A 15,018-nucleotide genomic window follows, 5' to 3' on the forward strand; every position below is an offset into this window, starting at 1 on the left:
AAGGCTTCATCACATTGTAGTTACTGCAACCCCTGAAACTTTAATATGGAGAATAAAAACTGAATATTTTGGGTAAGTCATTTTTAGTTCGGTGAACTACTGTGCTTTTATTCTGGAAATTTGAAAGGAAGTTTTTTTCTTGATACGGCTGATGGTGGATGGGGTAGCAGACATGTTGCTATCGCCAAAAGTGCCTCCTGAGTCATAACACCATGTGAACCCTAGTTACGGTAGGCATCTTCGTAAATAACGCTGATCAATAGATATGCTTCATCACCTCTATGTGGGCTTCCTTGTGTTATTGCTCTACATTAGCTAAACGTAAGATTGCTCTGCCTGACACCATTTAGCTGCATCTCATTGTTGTAGTATAACTTAACATGATATTATTTTACATTTGCACATTTGTTCCATTTTAAAACCGTGCGGAGAATATCACGCGCTGAAATGCACGTAGTCAAAGTCTTACGCATGCTCAAAAGCCACTAATTTGTGCCTGCCGCTGTGGTATTTAATTACTTGGGGTCTTTAGTGTTGGTTTATTATTATACTTTAAGCATGATAGTTCTCGTGTCCATTTTTAAATACTTTAACTTAAACCGTGTTTACAAAAAATGTTTGTTTCCTCTGCAAGTAAAGAAACTGTTTTAGTCGTAGGTTTTTAGTTGTTTGTTTCTTTGTTTGATTTTAGATACTTAAACTTGGTGGTAATTAGTGGTCATATACCAACCATTTATTAAAATTTATTATGTCCATAAATCTGCAGAGTTTGAAATCTCCCCATATGTTAGTCCTTGTTTGTCAGCATACCATAGTCTACAATAAGTTTATGATTAAATTAGTTGTTCTTGGTGTACCAAATAAAAGAGTGCATTATTTTCTTTTTTTTTATTAAGTATTTAGGATTCCAGTGGTATAAAAAAAATAGCAGAACAAGACTTCACTAAAGATATATTTTATTTGCAGGAATGAACAAATAGAATTAGCTTTCCTAGGGTACAGTGTAATGGTTCAAAATGGTCCATCCACCCATTTATCCATCCATTTTCTTCTGCTTGTCTGGGACCGATGTATGGAACGCCAGGACTGCCATAATGAATTAATTAAATACACCATTAAATAATTAATTAAATGCGGCAATAATTAATTAAAATCGGAAATAATTAATTACATAAATATTTACGACACATGTAATTAATTAATTATTGACACATTTAATTAATTAATGACACATTTAATTAATTATTGACACATTTAATTAATTATTGACCGTTTTAATTAATTAATAACACATTTAAATAATTATTGACATTTTTAATTAATTATTTAATGATTTATTTATTTAATTCATTTTGGCACTTTTGTCCCCTTCATCTCTCTCCTTGAAATAATTTTATCTGTCAGCCTCACCCATCAAACTAAGTGGGCGGGGTTAACGCTGCCATGCAGCTTCTCTAACATTTGATTGGTTGCTGTGCAAAGTAAGTCAAGACAGGTCGATCCTAGATAATCGATTGCTTGTGTAGACTTGGGGCAGCCAGGTATCCCAGAATGCATTTCAAATCACAGGGAGCAATGGTGGTGGTGTAGTTTTAAAATACCCCGTTTTTCTGTCACCAACTACACTTTTAATAGTGTTTTAGCCGCGAATGTCGTGCCGTAATCATCACATGTCTGGTCAGGTTGTCAACATAGAACATGTTTGCAAAAGTGCTCAGATGTTTTCAGAGATGTCACTAGCTCTGCTAACAGTCAGCTGACAGAGTGCACCGAGCTCACAGCCCCGGTGTTCCAGCTTAACTGTTTATTTTGTGTGTATTTGTTTGTTTTGGAGGGGGGTTACGTTAACCGGTTTGTTTACATATTCCACTCTCCGTGTTCCACATGTTGCATTTGCAGATTCTCATTTTCACCGAACGATCGTCTCTTTCCGCCTGGTCTTGTGTCTCTGTGCTTCTGTAACATAAAGAACGAGCTGACATTTTTCTGATGACACCAGTGATCAGCTCAACAGGCCCTCAGTTTACCTGCATGCATCCTCCTCCTCACCTGTCAGCAGTTGTTTAACACCTGCTGCTAATTCAAGAAACACGCCCACGTTACCTGGTGATAGTCACAGTTTAACTGGGCAGCCGGTGCTCGATATAACGCAATGTCAGCGCATTTTTCTGCACAAAATAAGTAAATATAGTTTTTTTCCCGAGTGCAGAGCTGCTGGAGCTTGTTTCCCTACAGAGCGCTTTATAGGCGAACCTGGACATCAGCGGCGAATCAGCCGCTGATGTCCAATCACCGGCACATCTTTGAAACCTCACCTAAGTTTTAGCTCTCAGAGGTTAAACGCTGGACTTAATTCACTCAGGTTTTGTCTGTCGGGTCACGTTTACTTCGCTGTTTTATTTACAACTGAGCAAATCGGTTTGGCTGAGGTTAAAGTTACGTTTCATAACTGCATAGTTTTACAGACGTTTAATGGTTCACCGTGTTAGACTGAACCATTCGCTTTTCTTTATCTGGTGTGTTTTGGATCCAAAACACACTCAAATTCAATCTCAAATTCAATCTCAAAATTCACTGTTAAATCCGGATTTAACAGTGAATTTTGAGATTAAACTGACTTTTAAAATGTTTTATACAAAGAGGAAGAAGGCGCATTTCCACCGAGAGGAGCAGAGTTTGCAACAGCATGTTCATCATGAAGACTGCAACCTGGGCATTATATAATCTGTTTTTTAATAGTTATTCAACTGTATTCTAAGCACCAGCTGTCTGTTAGAATTTTTAGAGTTTACTTAACTAAAAATAAATTAGGTTAACATATAATTTGTGTGATTTTTTTTTTTTCTCTCTTTTTTCTTTTTTTTTTTTTTTGATTTTTCGGTCCTATTATGTTTAACTGTCAAAGGCTTGTTACAAACTATGAAACACATCGTGCAGACTTCTGGATGTTAGAAGAAAACTAATACTGCTCATGAATGAGACTAAAGGCAGGAAGGTGTCCTTTAAAACTAAACATCTTAATAGGACCTCCCTATTTATATCATAGTTTCTGATATAAATAGGGAGTGTATTTGTATTTGTGTATTGTGTATTTCAGTAATAACCTACTTATTTCAGTGTAGTGGTGAACAGTCACACAGCTCACGTGGGCGTTATCTGTGATACTCCTTAACTATAATTTATCCAAGTTAACTTCAGTTAACCATTCAGACGGTTCTTTTGCAATGAACAACATAAACACCCATGTTTCGGTGGGTTTCCGCTGTGCCAGCTGTTTAAATTACAGCTGATTATGCAGTAACCATGGTAACCACGGACTCTGAGCGTCTGGATCGACGCAGGTCAGACAACAATTTTACATATATGATCTTAAAACAGGACATAGCCATTATCCGTCCTGGCCTCATATCAAATGTGAACGCAGACTGAGTCTATGTTTGATGTTTGCTTTATATCTAATCTTCCTCTCAAACATTTAAAAAGCAGCCAGTCTGCAGCTGAGGGAACACAAACTCAAATTGTCGGAACAGGTTCGATCGTGTATTAATTTGGTGATTTATTAAATGTATAACTGTTATTCTAATCTGCTGCTGAGTCTCTGACGCTGATGAAAATGCAGAAAACACAGATCACGAACACCTGTTCAACCAATCACTTTCATTCCACTTTGATCTGCGACAAACTGACGGTTCATCTCTGTTACAGTGTTACGTTAGACTGCTATATTTTTGTGTTATTTATGCTGTAGATTTTCACGTCTCTGGAATAGTTGGCAGTAGGCTAATAAGGATGATTTTCTGTAAAATCATATTGATATGACCCGTGACATATTCGTAAATGACCGTCAGATTAGTCAGCTGGGAAACTCTGGGTTAACTCATAGAGCTGAAGATATCGTGGATATGCTGACCTCGCTCCATGGTGTACAGGGCCATTTACCCTCATGATTAATATTCACAATAAAGATATTAGCCGAATATCATGAAGTGTGTATGTGTTTCATAGTGTCGAACAACCTTTGTACAGTTAAAGCCAGCAGTTACTACATGACGGAAACACCAACGTTATTTCTTTTATGCGTTTATATGCAGGTCACGCTGATTACTGAACAAAAACCCAAAGATCAGCTGTTAATCGAATTTATTTGCTCTCCTCCTTAAACATGTTTTTAATGTTAGTTATAATTCAGAATTGGCGACTGAAACACGTAGGACACATAAGAACATCAGGAAATAAAACCCCGATAAATATAACCTCAGTAAAAGAAGTCAGTGTCAGCGGGGGTTATTACAGCTGTGTACCGGGGCCTGCGCTTTGTCGGCGGTAACAACAGCTCGATTGCTTGCGAGGCGAGCGGGTCTATCCCACGCTTTGCCGTGAGACTGGGCAGACATCTCCGAAATCATCGAAGCACTTTTGCAAAGAGGCTGTATCTTGACAAACCGACCAGACATATGAAGATTAAACCACTACATTCTCGGCTAAAAAAATATTAAAACGGTATTTGGTGACACACAAACAGGGTTTTTCAAAGTTCAGTTCTGCCGGTTGTTGTGGGCTAAAAACAATGGCCACCAGGCCAAACCAATGGTTTTGAGTCGATCAGCGTTAACCCCGCCCCCTGAGTTTGATGCGTGAGGCTGACAGATAAAATTAATTCATGATGAGAGCCAGGCGCCAGGACTGCCAAAATGAAATAAATAAATATATCATGAAATAATTAATTAAATGTGTCAATAATTAATTAAAATGTGAAATACACAAATAATTAATTAAATGTGTCAATAATTAATTAATTAAATGTGTCAATAATTAATTAAAATGTGAAATACATAAATAATTAATTAAATGTGTCAATAATTAATTAATTACATGTGTCATAACTATGTATTTAATTAATTAATTCCCATTTTAATTAATTATTGCCACATTTAATTAATTATTTAATGGTGTATTTAAGTAATTCATTATGGCAGTCCTGGCGTTCCATAGGCGTTCCATACCGATGTGTGAGCAGAAACATAAACAAAGAAGCCCAGACCTTCCTCTCCCCAGCCACCTCCTCCAGCTTATCCGGAGGAACACAGAGGCATTTCCTGGCCACGACATCCTTATGTTTGATCTTGGTGTTCACTATGGACAAACTGTGAATTGCACAGTAGCTGAATAATAAAACACTTGGGTTCAGGTCAGACAGGCTGTTGCTCCAAATAACGCCCCTCCAGGTATCACTGTCATTGCCAATGTAAGCATTAAGTCTCCCGGTAGGGAATGTAGGCAAAGAAGCGCAAATGACAGTCACCTGACCCAAAGATACAGGGAAGCAACGCTCTTGTCTATGGTAAAAACCACATGGTACTAGCAGCAACCCAAGAATGCTCAGGGTATAAAAGAATGCCCATCGCAGATTTTAGCCCTTCTGCAGGAGACTAGTTCTGGAGTCCAAGGTCATTTTCTTTTTCTTTCCATTTCCAAACAATCTCACTAGCAGTTGTCACCTTCTTACCAAGCTTCTTGGGGGATTTTGTAGCCCATTCCAGCCTTGTGCAGGTCTACAACCTTGTCCTTGACGTCCTTTGACAGCTCTTTGTCTATGGAGATGGAGAGGTGGGAATGGGGATGGGGTTTGAGGTCAGAATAAATCTGTGGGAGCCAGAATTCTGGCTTGGTTTTAAAGGATCTTTTTATTTATTTCACTCATTGACATCCAATGAAACTTAGAACTGCTATGTATTGTGTTTGTTCTGGATTTTTGCTCAATTAAAATGAATCTACCATAAAAATTTATAGCCTTTTGTTGTTCAGAAGAGACTCAAATAATTATGTCCCCCTCTCTATGTCATCTCTAACTTTTAAATGCCTATTTTTATGCCTTTGTATGTCATTTCATTGAACAAGTTTTAGTATTTTAACACACTGTTATCAGGCCTATTCAGCTAAGGAACTGTAATTTTAGTGTTTCAGCTTGTTCAGCTGCTTTTACTAAGCAGTATAATGAGCATTTTCTCTATAAGCGTAACAAAGACAAAATAAAGATTACATTTCTAAGAATTACATATACATAACTTATTGAAATATATAAAATCATTGCACACTACAGTATGTCACAAACTGCAGTATGTCAATCTGCAATACAGGATTGACATATGGGGAAATTTCAAACTCTGCAGACTTTTTAACAAATATATTTATATTAAATAGTTGGTGTATAAACAGTTCATTAGTCTGTTTTTTTCTGGGTTTTTGATTGATATTCTGTCTATCTTCATTAATATGATACTGTCGTACAAATAGTTTTTTTTTAAGTGACCAGACTCAAAAATTTGGCAGGGTATGAATAAATTATTTCTCCTCCTATATACAGCAGTCAAATTATGTTGTGTGTTTGCCTGTTTCATTAGAACTGACAAATGCAAAATAAATCATTCCTCGTTGTGTAAGTGACTTTCTGTATGGGTTTTTTTGCTTTTTTTGCTGATAGAACACCTTTGGGATAAATTAGAGCCTGCCTGTGAGCTAGGCGATCTTGTCCAACATCAGTGCTTGACTTCACAAATGTGCTTCTGGAAAAATGGTCAAAAATTTCCATAAACACACTCCTAAACCTTGTGGAATGCCTTCCCAGAAGACCTGAGGCTGTTATAGCTGCAAAAGGTGGGCTGACATAAACACTATAGATAAATAATGGGATGTCACTCGAGTTCATATGCGTGTGTTGGCACATGTGCAAATACTTCTGGCATATTATTGTCTCATCTGACACTGGATCATTGTCTTTGACAACTGCTGATGGCTTAACCTTCTTAACCTGTTAGTTGTGCTCTGGTCACCTGCCTTTTTAAAGAAATGTAACCCCTGACATTCTTTGGTTTGCTTTTTCTCCTCTTTCTTTATTTTCTTTCCGATTTAGCTCTTTTCAGGAAAGACATGATGTAGAGGGGTTTGTATTAGTGGTCACATGGATATACCAAATTAGCTGTGCTGTAAAGCCGAGTCCAAATGCGTCATTTATAAGACTTGAAATCAGGGCTGCAACTAAATATTATTTTGGCAATCAACTAAGCTGCCAATTTTTCTTTGATTAGTCAATTAGTCAAGTATTATTTCAATAATTCTTATCTCCGCTTCCTGTGGGCAAACCTCCTGTTCTAGGCTCCAGTCTGCCCACCTGTTAATAATCTCACTGTTGTCTCGTCTCACAGAAAATTAAAATTATGATCCAGGAAACATAGCAATTTGAAAATAATCAAATGTATTTTTAACATTACTCAATAAGACTGTCAGAATAAAATGAAATAAATAAAAATGTTAGATTGTACAAATTAAAGTTCTAGTATTATTTAAACAAAAAAAATAGTGCAAACGGGAAATCAAAAATGGCTTCTGTCCATAAGTTCAAATAAAAGCTTCAAATTAAATCAAAAAGATTTTTTTTCTAATCCAGTGTAACAAGTTTCCGAATTATTGATATTGTTCAACCCACAGATCAACTACCTAACGTTAGGTAGAAGAGTTTACTATTCAGAAGAAATGCTATATATATTAATGTTAGGGGAAAACAAACAAACTAGGAGACAGTATAGCAACCCCTTTTTGATGGTTTAATATCGCATTTCACTCATTAGCTAACAAAACTGTAATGATGTTCAGTTATCAAGCATCATCCTGGGATATTTCTAACAGGATAGCTAACATAAACATTACTGTACAAAGAGTAACAGCGTTTATATGTCTGTGTAGGTTCATGGTAATCTAAGGAGCTTGGAAAGAAAAGCGACCAGACTTCTTTAAGTGTCTTGAAGACGTTTTACTTCTTATTTGAGAAGCTTCTTCAGCATTTTAAATGCTCGTACACTGAATTATTGCTGTTTTGGAACAAAAGCACAGCTTTGCACAGACTGCATTTAACTTTATTTGTTTTTGTATATTTTTAAATCTCCGTTTCCATTTTGTTCTGTCCTCCTGCTTTGCCGTTCACACTACATTCTTAGTTTTGGCAGACGATATAGGCGATACTGCCTCCAAAACAAACTTTTGGTTCCAGTCGTGCAAGGGCCTCTCTCACCTTTAGGGCCCGGGTGGTCAGTCCCACTTTTATCCTCACTAAGTAGGTGGCCCCCATATTCATCAGTTTCTGCTTACAATAGCCTGTTTGAAATACTCATTCAAACAAGTTTATGTTTGGTTGAGTGGTTTTTGTTAGACCCTGTGAAAAAACATGTTGTGGTTAGACCCTATGGAAAAGTGTCTCAGATATACAAATACAAATTCAAATTTTATTTGTCACATACACAATTTTACATAATACGACATGCAGTGAAATGCTTGTTGCTGTGCAATGCCGAACCATAAAAAAAGCTAAACGTAGACATAAAAGTAAACATAAAACTAAACTAGCAAGTAATTTAGATAATATACAAATGTAAAATTTAAAACTTAACTGTAAAAAATGTACAATAAAATTGAAGGTTTAAAAAATAATAATTAAAAAAAAAAATTAAGTGTGCAAGTAGAGACTTTGCAAATAAACAGTGTGCAGAGTAACAGTTTGCAGTGGAATAAATAGTTCCTGATGTATAGTAATGAGAGAGAGTCCAGTCTACACATGGTTCAGGGACCGAATAGCCTGAGGGAAGAAACTCCTCCTCATTCTCTCTGTTTTGGCCTTAAGGGAGTGGAAGCGCTTCCCAGAACTCAGAAGTGAGAAGAGTCCATTGTTGAGATGAGAGCGAACTTCATAATCTTCCTGGCTTTGGTCTTGCACCGCTTAGTATAGATGGACCACTTTTTGAAGATCTCGTCTGTCCTGATTGGTGCTGTTCCCATACCAGGTGCAGATGTTTCCCCATCAGGATGCTCTCAGTGGTGCAGGAGTAAAAGTTCTTAAGCATCCTCAGCGGGAGATGGAAGTCTCTAAGTCTTCTGAGGTAGAAGAGACACTGACAGGCTTTCTTAACCAGAGTGTTAATGTGACATTACCATGACAGGTCCTGAGTCATGTGGAATCCCAGGTATCAGAAGCTATCCACTCTGTCCACTGGCGCGCCACTGATGTTTAGGGGCTCGTAATTCCTCGCCTGCTTTGTACTGAAGTCCACAATCAGCTCCTTTGTCTTGCTGACGTTTAGGAGGAGGTTGTTCTCCTGGCACTAGTTCTCCAGGTGTACGTTTCCATTTGACTAATTTAGAGTATGTAGTTATTAGAACTAGTTGTTTTAGTTATTTTCATTCATACCAAAGATTAAATGGTAAATGGCCTGTATTTGTATAGCGCTTTACTAGTCCCTAAGGACCCCAAAGCGCTTTACACATGCAGTCATCCACCCATTCACACACACATTCACACACTGGTGATGGCAAGCTACATCGTAGCCACAGCTGCCCTGGGGTGCACTGACGATTAACGATGATTCTAATTTCTTAATCGACTAACCGTAAAAAAAGTTGGACTAACCAACAAGTCTAAAGAAACACTCAGTTAAATTTAAGAACCGTTTAAAGAAAAATGTCAAAAATTAATAACAAATGCTTTTTAAACCATTAATCACATTCTTCAATAAATGAATCATGCCGCTTAACTGTACGACACCTTCCATCATGCATTATCAACGTACATCAATTGTACGTTATACTCCAGACAGACAACAACAAAGAACACTTAAAACAAACCGATGTTAAATATGATATGAAAACATGTTACTACAAAAGGTGTTCATGTACTATTAAAATATGACAAATTAACATTGGAAAAGTGTGGCTCATTGTGGCGTTCATTGTGAATGATGCATGCTGTTTAAAAGTTCATAACAACCACTTCAGTAAAACTAAAATTCTAAAACAACAAAACAAGAAATCATCCAGCCATTTTCTTCCACGTATCTGAATTCCAGAGGCGGCAGCAGGGAAGCCCAGGCCTCCCTCTCGCCACCTCCTCCAAATTATCCAGGGAATCATCAAGCTTTTCCCAGGCCAGCCGATAAATGTAATCTCTCCCGTGTTGTCCCGAGTCTATGCCGGGGCCTCCTCTTGGTAGGACATGCTCAGTTGGAACACCCTACTTATGAGAGAACTACCCTAGCCATCTCCATGTGATGTAGAGGACTAGCAGCTCTACTCTGAACCCCTCCATAATGAGTGAATGCCTCACTCTGTCGCTAAGGGAGTGCCCATCCACCTTTTGGAGAAAACTAATTTCAGCTGCCGGTGTCTGCAAACTCATTCTAATAGTGTTCACAAAAACATGAAGCAGAGATTAATAGATCCAGGCGTATCTCAATAACACGCCATCTGGTGGCAGATGGTTACATAACATTTGGGACACAATATCAGAATCAGAATACTTTATTATTATTCCCCAAGAAAATTATGTGCTTACAGTTGCTCCAAGACAATAAAAACAGTAACAGACTGTACTAAATTAAATACAATTCAATATATTACAAAAAATAAGGAATAGCTTTAATATATGCAAATAGCTCAATTATAAATATCCAGAATATTACAGAGATTAAATATACATGATTGATATTTTACTCTAAACTGTAAAAATTTGTTATTTTCTCTGTAGAGCAGCGGGACTCAATGTTGTTGGCACATTTCAGGAGGACGCTGCTAATAAAGTTACACAATTACAGAGTGAATTCGCGTTTTATTATTATATTTACAAAATACCACAGTTTTTGTCTTGGCCGTATCATTTTATTTTGTTGTATTTATCCGCGACACCTTAAAGGCCGGTCCGTGAAAATATTGTCTGACATTAAACCAATCCGTGGCGCAAAAAAGGTTGGGGACCGCTGCTGTAGAGGATGTGCAAAAGGGTGCAACTATTGCTATTTTTCTTTTTTTTTCATGGTTTGTGACTTGTTTGTGTTTATCCTGAAAGGTCATTGTTAATGTACATGAGAAATTTGACAGAAATGTTTTAATAATTATATTCAAGAGGATTTGCATGATATACTCAATTATATTGTAGATGTTTCATACTTGTCTGACATCAGCTGAGTTACTTTGCATGGAATGTGTTGCTTGTGCCCATCTGTCTTGTTTCATCTTTAGCCAGACTAAACAGTAGTCTGGGGCGCACTGACAGACACTGGCGCCACCGGGCCCTCTGACCACCACCAGTAGGCAACGGGTGAAGTGTCTTGCCCAAGGACACAACGACCTAGACTGTCCAAGCTGGGGCTCGAACCGGCAACCTTCCGATTACAAGGCGAACTCCTATCTCTTGAGCCACGATAGAGTGATAAAGAACATTACCTCTATCCCAGTTATAGATTTGTTTTGGATTTATTCCCAGTAATAAAGGTGAGCACACTGAAATGAATGAAGGTGTGTTCACCATTTTAAAGTAAGTCATTTGTTACTTCCTTACATTTGTTAATGCTGGGAGAATAACAAAAATAGATAGGCTAGTGGATATTTTTCCTGAAAATCTTTAAAGAAAAACGATTTTCCAACATTTAGTACTTTAACCAGGATGGTACCACAGGACCACTACACATCATTGTCAAGGCTACACAGCAGGTACAGCTGACCACACAATATACCTCTGACAACAATGGCCAAAGGGTGTGAAAATAAGACATGCTTGTAACATTTAACTAAAGGAGGCAGGAAAATACTGCTTTTCAGCCTCGTGTTATGTAGGGCTGCCACAAACGATTATTTTGATAGTCGACTAGTCACCGATTATTTTTGCGATTAGTCGACTAATCAGATCATGCATCGATTGGACGTAAAACTTACAGCTTGAAAATATGTTAAACGTTTATTTTGTGACCCAGAAAGAATAATAAGAGTAATATTAAAACTAACTAGCTGCCGCCATTGTTGACAACTGCGCTGGGCCGCACTATGAATTCTGGGACACAGCTTCTTCTTCTTCGGGGTTTAACGGCAGCTGGCATCCTTTACATGCAGTGCTGCCATCTTCTGTTTCAGTCCGTTATTACACTTTTAAATCCTACTACTTATTCCTGCGTCTTTTGTGATCTTACAAAGCTTCAAACGACGCGTCGACTATTAAATCAGTCGTCGACGATTTTGATAGTCGACGTAATCGTGACTAGTCGACTAATCGTGGCAGCTCTAGTGTTATGCTAGTCTTTAATATCAGTAGCTGTAATTAGTACATTTACAATATCCCTTTTGTCATTTCTCTTTTTATTTTAGATGCAGGGCACTGTGGGTCAGCGCAGCAGGACTACCGTGGCCTACATTATTCCAGTAGTTGGAATATGTGCTGCTGCTTTCCTCCTTACCAATATATTCATTTACCTCTATCTGGACTCTGTGTATCAGCCTGGTTTGCAGCAAGTTTCACCTCTTGTGGGCTGTGTGCCTCAACACTTTAAAATGCCAACCATGAAAAACTGCACTGCCTGGCTCCAGTGTTCACAAATAAACGCTGAAGTACATGAGCTGAAGCTGATTGGCCAGGGAGCAGTAAAGAAGGTAGACAGACTTTTACATATATATGTGTATTGGCTAAGTTTGTATGTGTATCAAATAAATGTAATGTCAAAAGATTCCATGTTAATTCCCCATTTCCCATTGTGACTTTAGCAACTTTATCATATTATATAACAAATGAACAAATTATATTATAGTTGTGACACTGGACAATATGTCACAACAAAATACAAAGCACACTGATGTTATACAGGTCCCACATTGTTTAATGTTAATGTAAAGATTTAGGGCATATTGCTTGTAACTTAATTGTAACATTCACACTCATTGCCATGAAAAAGCATAAATCTCTCATGAGCTCTTGAGAGTGCCTCTTGAGGAGGTGCAGAGGTGGAGGATGAACCCAATCTAGATATCTATTGTCTCGTGTAGTCTGGGAGTTCACTGAATGTTGGAGTGGGTGTAATTTACCTCTGCAGTGGAGTCGGGTGGGTCGCCCCATACTCTGTGGGGCTCTGTGGTGCTACTGCTGTGGGCCCGTGTCTGAGTCGCCTGGGCCCCCTGCTCTTGATGGATTCTGGGGACTGGGAGTGCCTATGAGGGTCAACAGGGGAGCTGCTATTTTATTTTATTTTATTTTATTGTAATAAAATAAAATTGATAATAATAATAATAATAAGATTGAATAAAATATGTCAATCAAGTGGACCAGTATAGCAAAAGCTGTAATGCTCTACTTGGTAAAATAAATCTGTTGGGCATTTTTCTTGGCCTTCAGGCAATAATTCTGATTCTGATTGCTACCGTGTCGGACAGGACATACAAAAAGAAAAAGAAAAAAAAGCATAAATCAAGCTAAAATAATTGATTATGTCATAAAGTAATATATGGCAGGTTTGTACAGTTAAAAATACAGATTTTGTTAAAAATATGAAGTTTTATCATTGGCAACAGTCAGTAGACCTTGTGAATCTCATCTATTTGGTTTTCTTTCCTCAGGTTTATTTGGCAGAGTGGAGAGGTCAGAAGGTAGCTCTGTCAAGGCTATCATCTCTCAATTACTTGGAGGATTTTCTCCATGGATTGTCAATGTTACAGGCCCTGCAGAGCCCCCAGGTGGTTCAGTTGGTGGGGTTTTGCCTTGAAGAGCACATCATTTTGACAGAACACCACCCGTTTGGCTCACTGCTTAATCTAGATGGTATTCTTGAAAAAGAGCAGCACAAGCAACACAACAATTGGGAGATGCGGCTGAGGCTAGCTATAGATTACGTCACTATCCTCCATTACCTTCATAACAGTCCAGTTGGGCGACGAGTTATGTGCGATTCAAACAGCCTTGAGAAAACTCTGTCCCAATTTCTACTGACAAATGACTTTCATCTAGTAGTGAATGACCTTGATGCACTTCCTGAAGTGGATATGTCCAGAAACTTGTTAGTGAAATGTGGCCATCGGGAGCTCATTGGAGATTTTGTTGCCCCAGAGCAGCTATGGCCATTCAGAAACAATGGAAAGCCATTTTCAGACAATCTCATGCCAGAGTATGATGAGAAGACCGATATTTGGAAGATCCCGGATGTGACGTGGTTCCTTATGGGAAAGGTACCTGGCGGGGATTTAGTCCATTTCCATCTTTTTCAGATCCATGAGAAGTGCAAGAAGAAGGATCCCAACGACCGCCCTTCAGCTTTTGATGTTTTGAAGGTTTACAAATCAGTCTACAGCAGCATGGTACGAGACAGTGCTGGGTTTAGAGATATGCTTTAGAGTAATGCCTCATTTGAAGAGACTATCAATATACAAGAACAATTGGCTATCTCATGTACTTTAATAAATGCTCTTCACTTGTTCTGTCTGTCAGTCTTTCAGCAAATATTTCTGTCTGTTTAGAAAGCTGATGATAGAGCTGGAGTTCTTAATAATATCAGCCAGGGCATACCATGGAGTTTTCACCTCGAAATTCTATACATAATACCCCATAAGGGCAGTTTTTTTTTTTTTTTTTTTTAAGTTTTCCTTGAAATTCTTGGAGTGTATAAGTATTCACTGCCTTTGCAGTATCAATCAAAATTGATTTCAGCTGCATTCTATTTTCATTAATCATTTGTCAGCTGTTTCTACAACTTGACTGAGGTCCACCTGTGGTGAATTCAGTTGATTAGACATGATTTGGAAAGGTACACACCTGTCTGTATAAGGTCCCATAGTTGATAGTGCATGTCGGAGCACAAACCAAGAAAAAAAGTCCAAAGAATTGTCTGTAGTCCTCGAAGTCAGGGATGTGTTGAGGCATAGATCTGGAGAACGGTACGAAAAAGATTTCTGCAGCTTTGAAAGTCCCAATGAGCACATTTACATGATGGCCTCTGTCATCTGCAAGACAGAAGCCACTCTTCACTAAAAGGCACAATAGCATGCCTGGAGTATGCAAAAAGGCACCTGAAGGACACTCAAAAAACAAGAAAAACAAAAATGTCTGGCTGATGAATCAAAGATTGAACTCATTGCCCTAAATGGCAACTTATCACTGGCCATTACCATAGTGAAGCATGCTGGTGCTAGATGTTATTCACCAGGAGCTGGGAGAGTACCCAGGGT

General features: G+C 38.1%; 1 protein-coding gene across 6 annotated transcripts; it reads left to right on the plus strand.

Annotated features, from left to right (window-relative positions):
* Positions 1–121: 121 nt before the first annotated feature.
* Positions 122–14,920, plus strand: pomk (protein O-mannose kinase). 6 transcript variants are annotated; one of them, XM_025909239.1, is made up of 5 exons: positions 122–230; positions 6,482–6,654; positions 6,911–11,529; positions 12,178–12,459; positions 13,417–14,920. In XM_025909239.1, exons 4-5 carry the CDS (start codon positions 12,178–12,180, stop codon positions 14,185–14,187), a joined length of 1,053 nt encoding a protein of 350 aa, XP_025765024.1. In that variant the 5' UTR covers positions 122–230; positions 6,482–6,654; positions 6,911–11,529; the 3' UTR covers positions 14,188–14,920. The 6 variants fall into 6 exon arrangements, with proteins under 6 accessions (XP_025765024.1, XP_025765025.1, XP_005466197.1 ...); XM_025909240.1 differs by having other exon boundaries at positions 8,832–11,529; XM_005466140.3 differs by lacking the exon at positions 6,911–11,529 and having other exon boundaries at positions 123–230.
* The last annotated feature ends 98 nt before the right edge of the window (positions 14,921–15,018 follow it).

This window comes from Oreochromis niloticus, linkage group LG7 (genome assembly GCF_001858045.2).
Source record: "Oreochromis niloticus isolate F11D_XX linkage group LG7, O_niloticus_UMD_NMBU, whole genome shotgun sequence".
Classification (NCBI taxonomy): Eukaryota; Metazoa; Chordata; class Actinopteri; order Cichliformes; family Cichlidae; genus Oreochromis; species Oreochromis niloticus.

Coding starts and splice junctions, on each gene's coding strand:
- pomk (XM_025909239.1), top strand. CDS start 12,178: ATGCAGGGCACTGTGGGTCAGCGCAGCAGGACTACCGTGGCCTACATT. Junction 12,460..13,416: donor GCCAGGGAGCAGTAAAGAAG/GTAGACAGACTT, acceptor TTCTTTCCTCAG/GTTTATTTGGCAGAGTGGAG.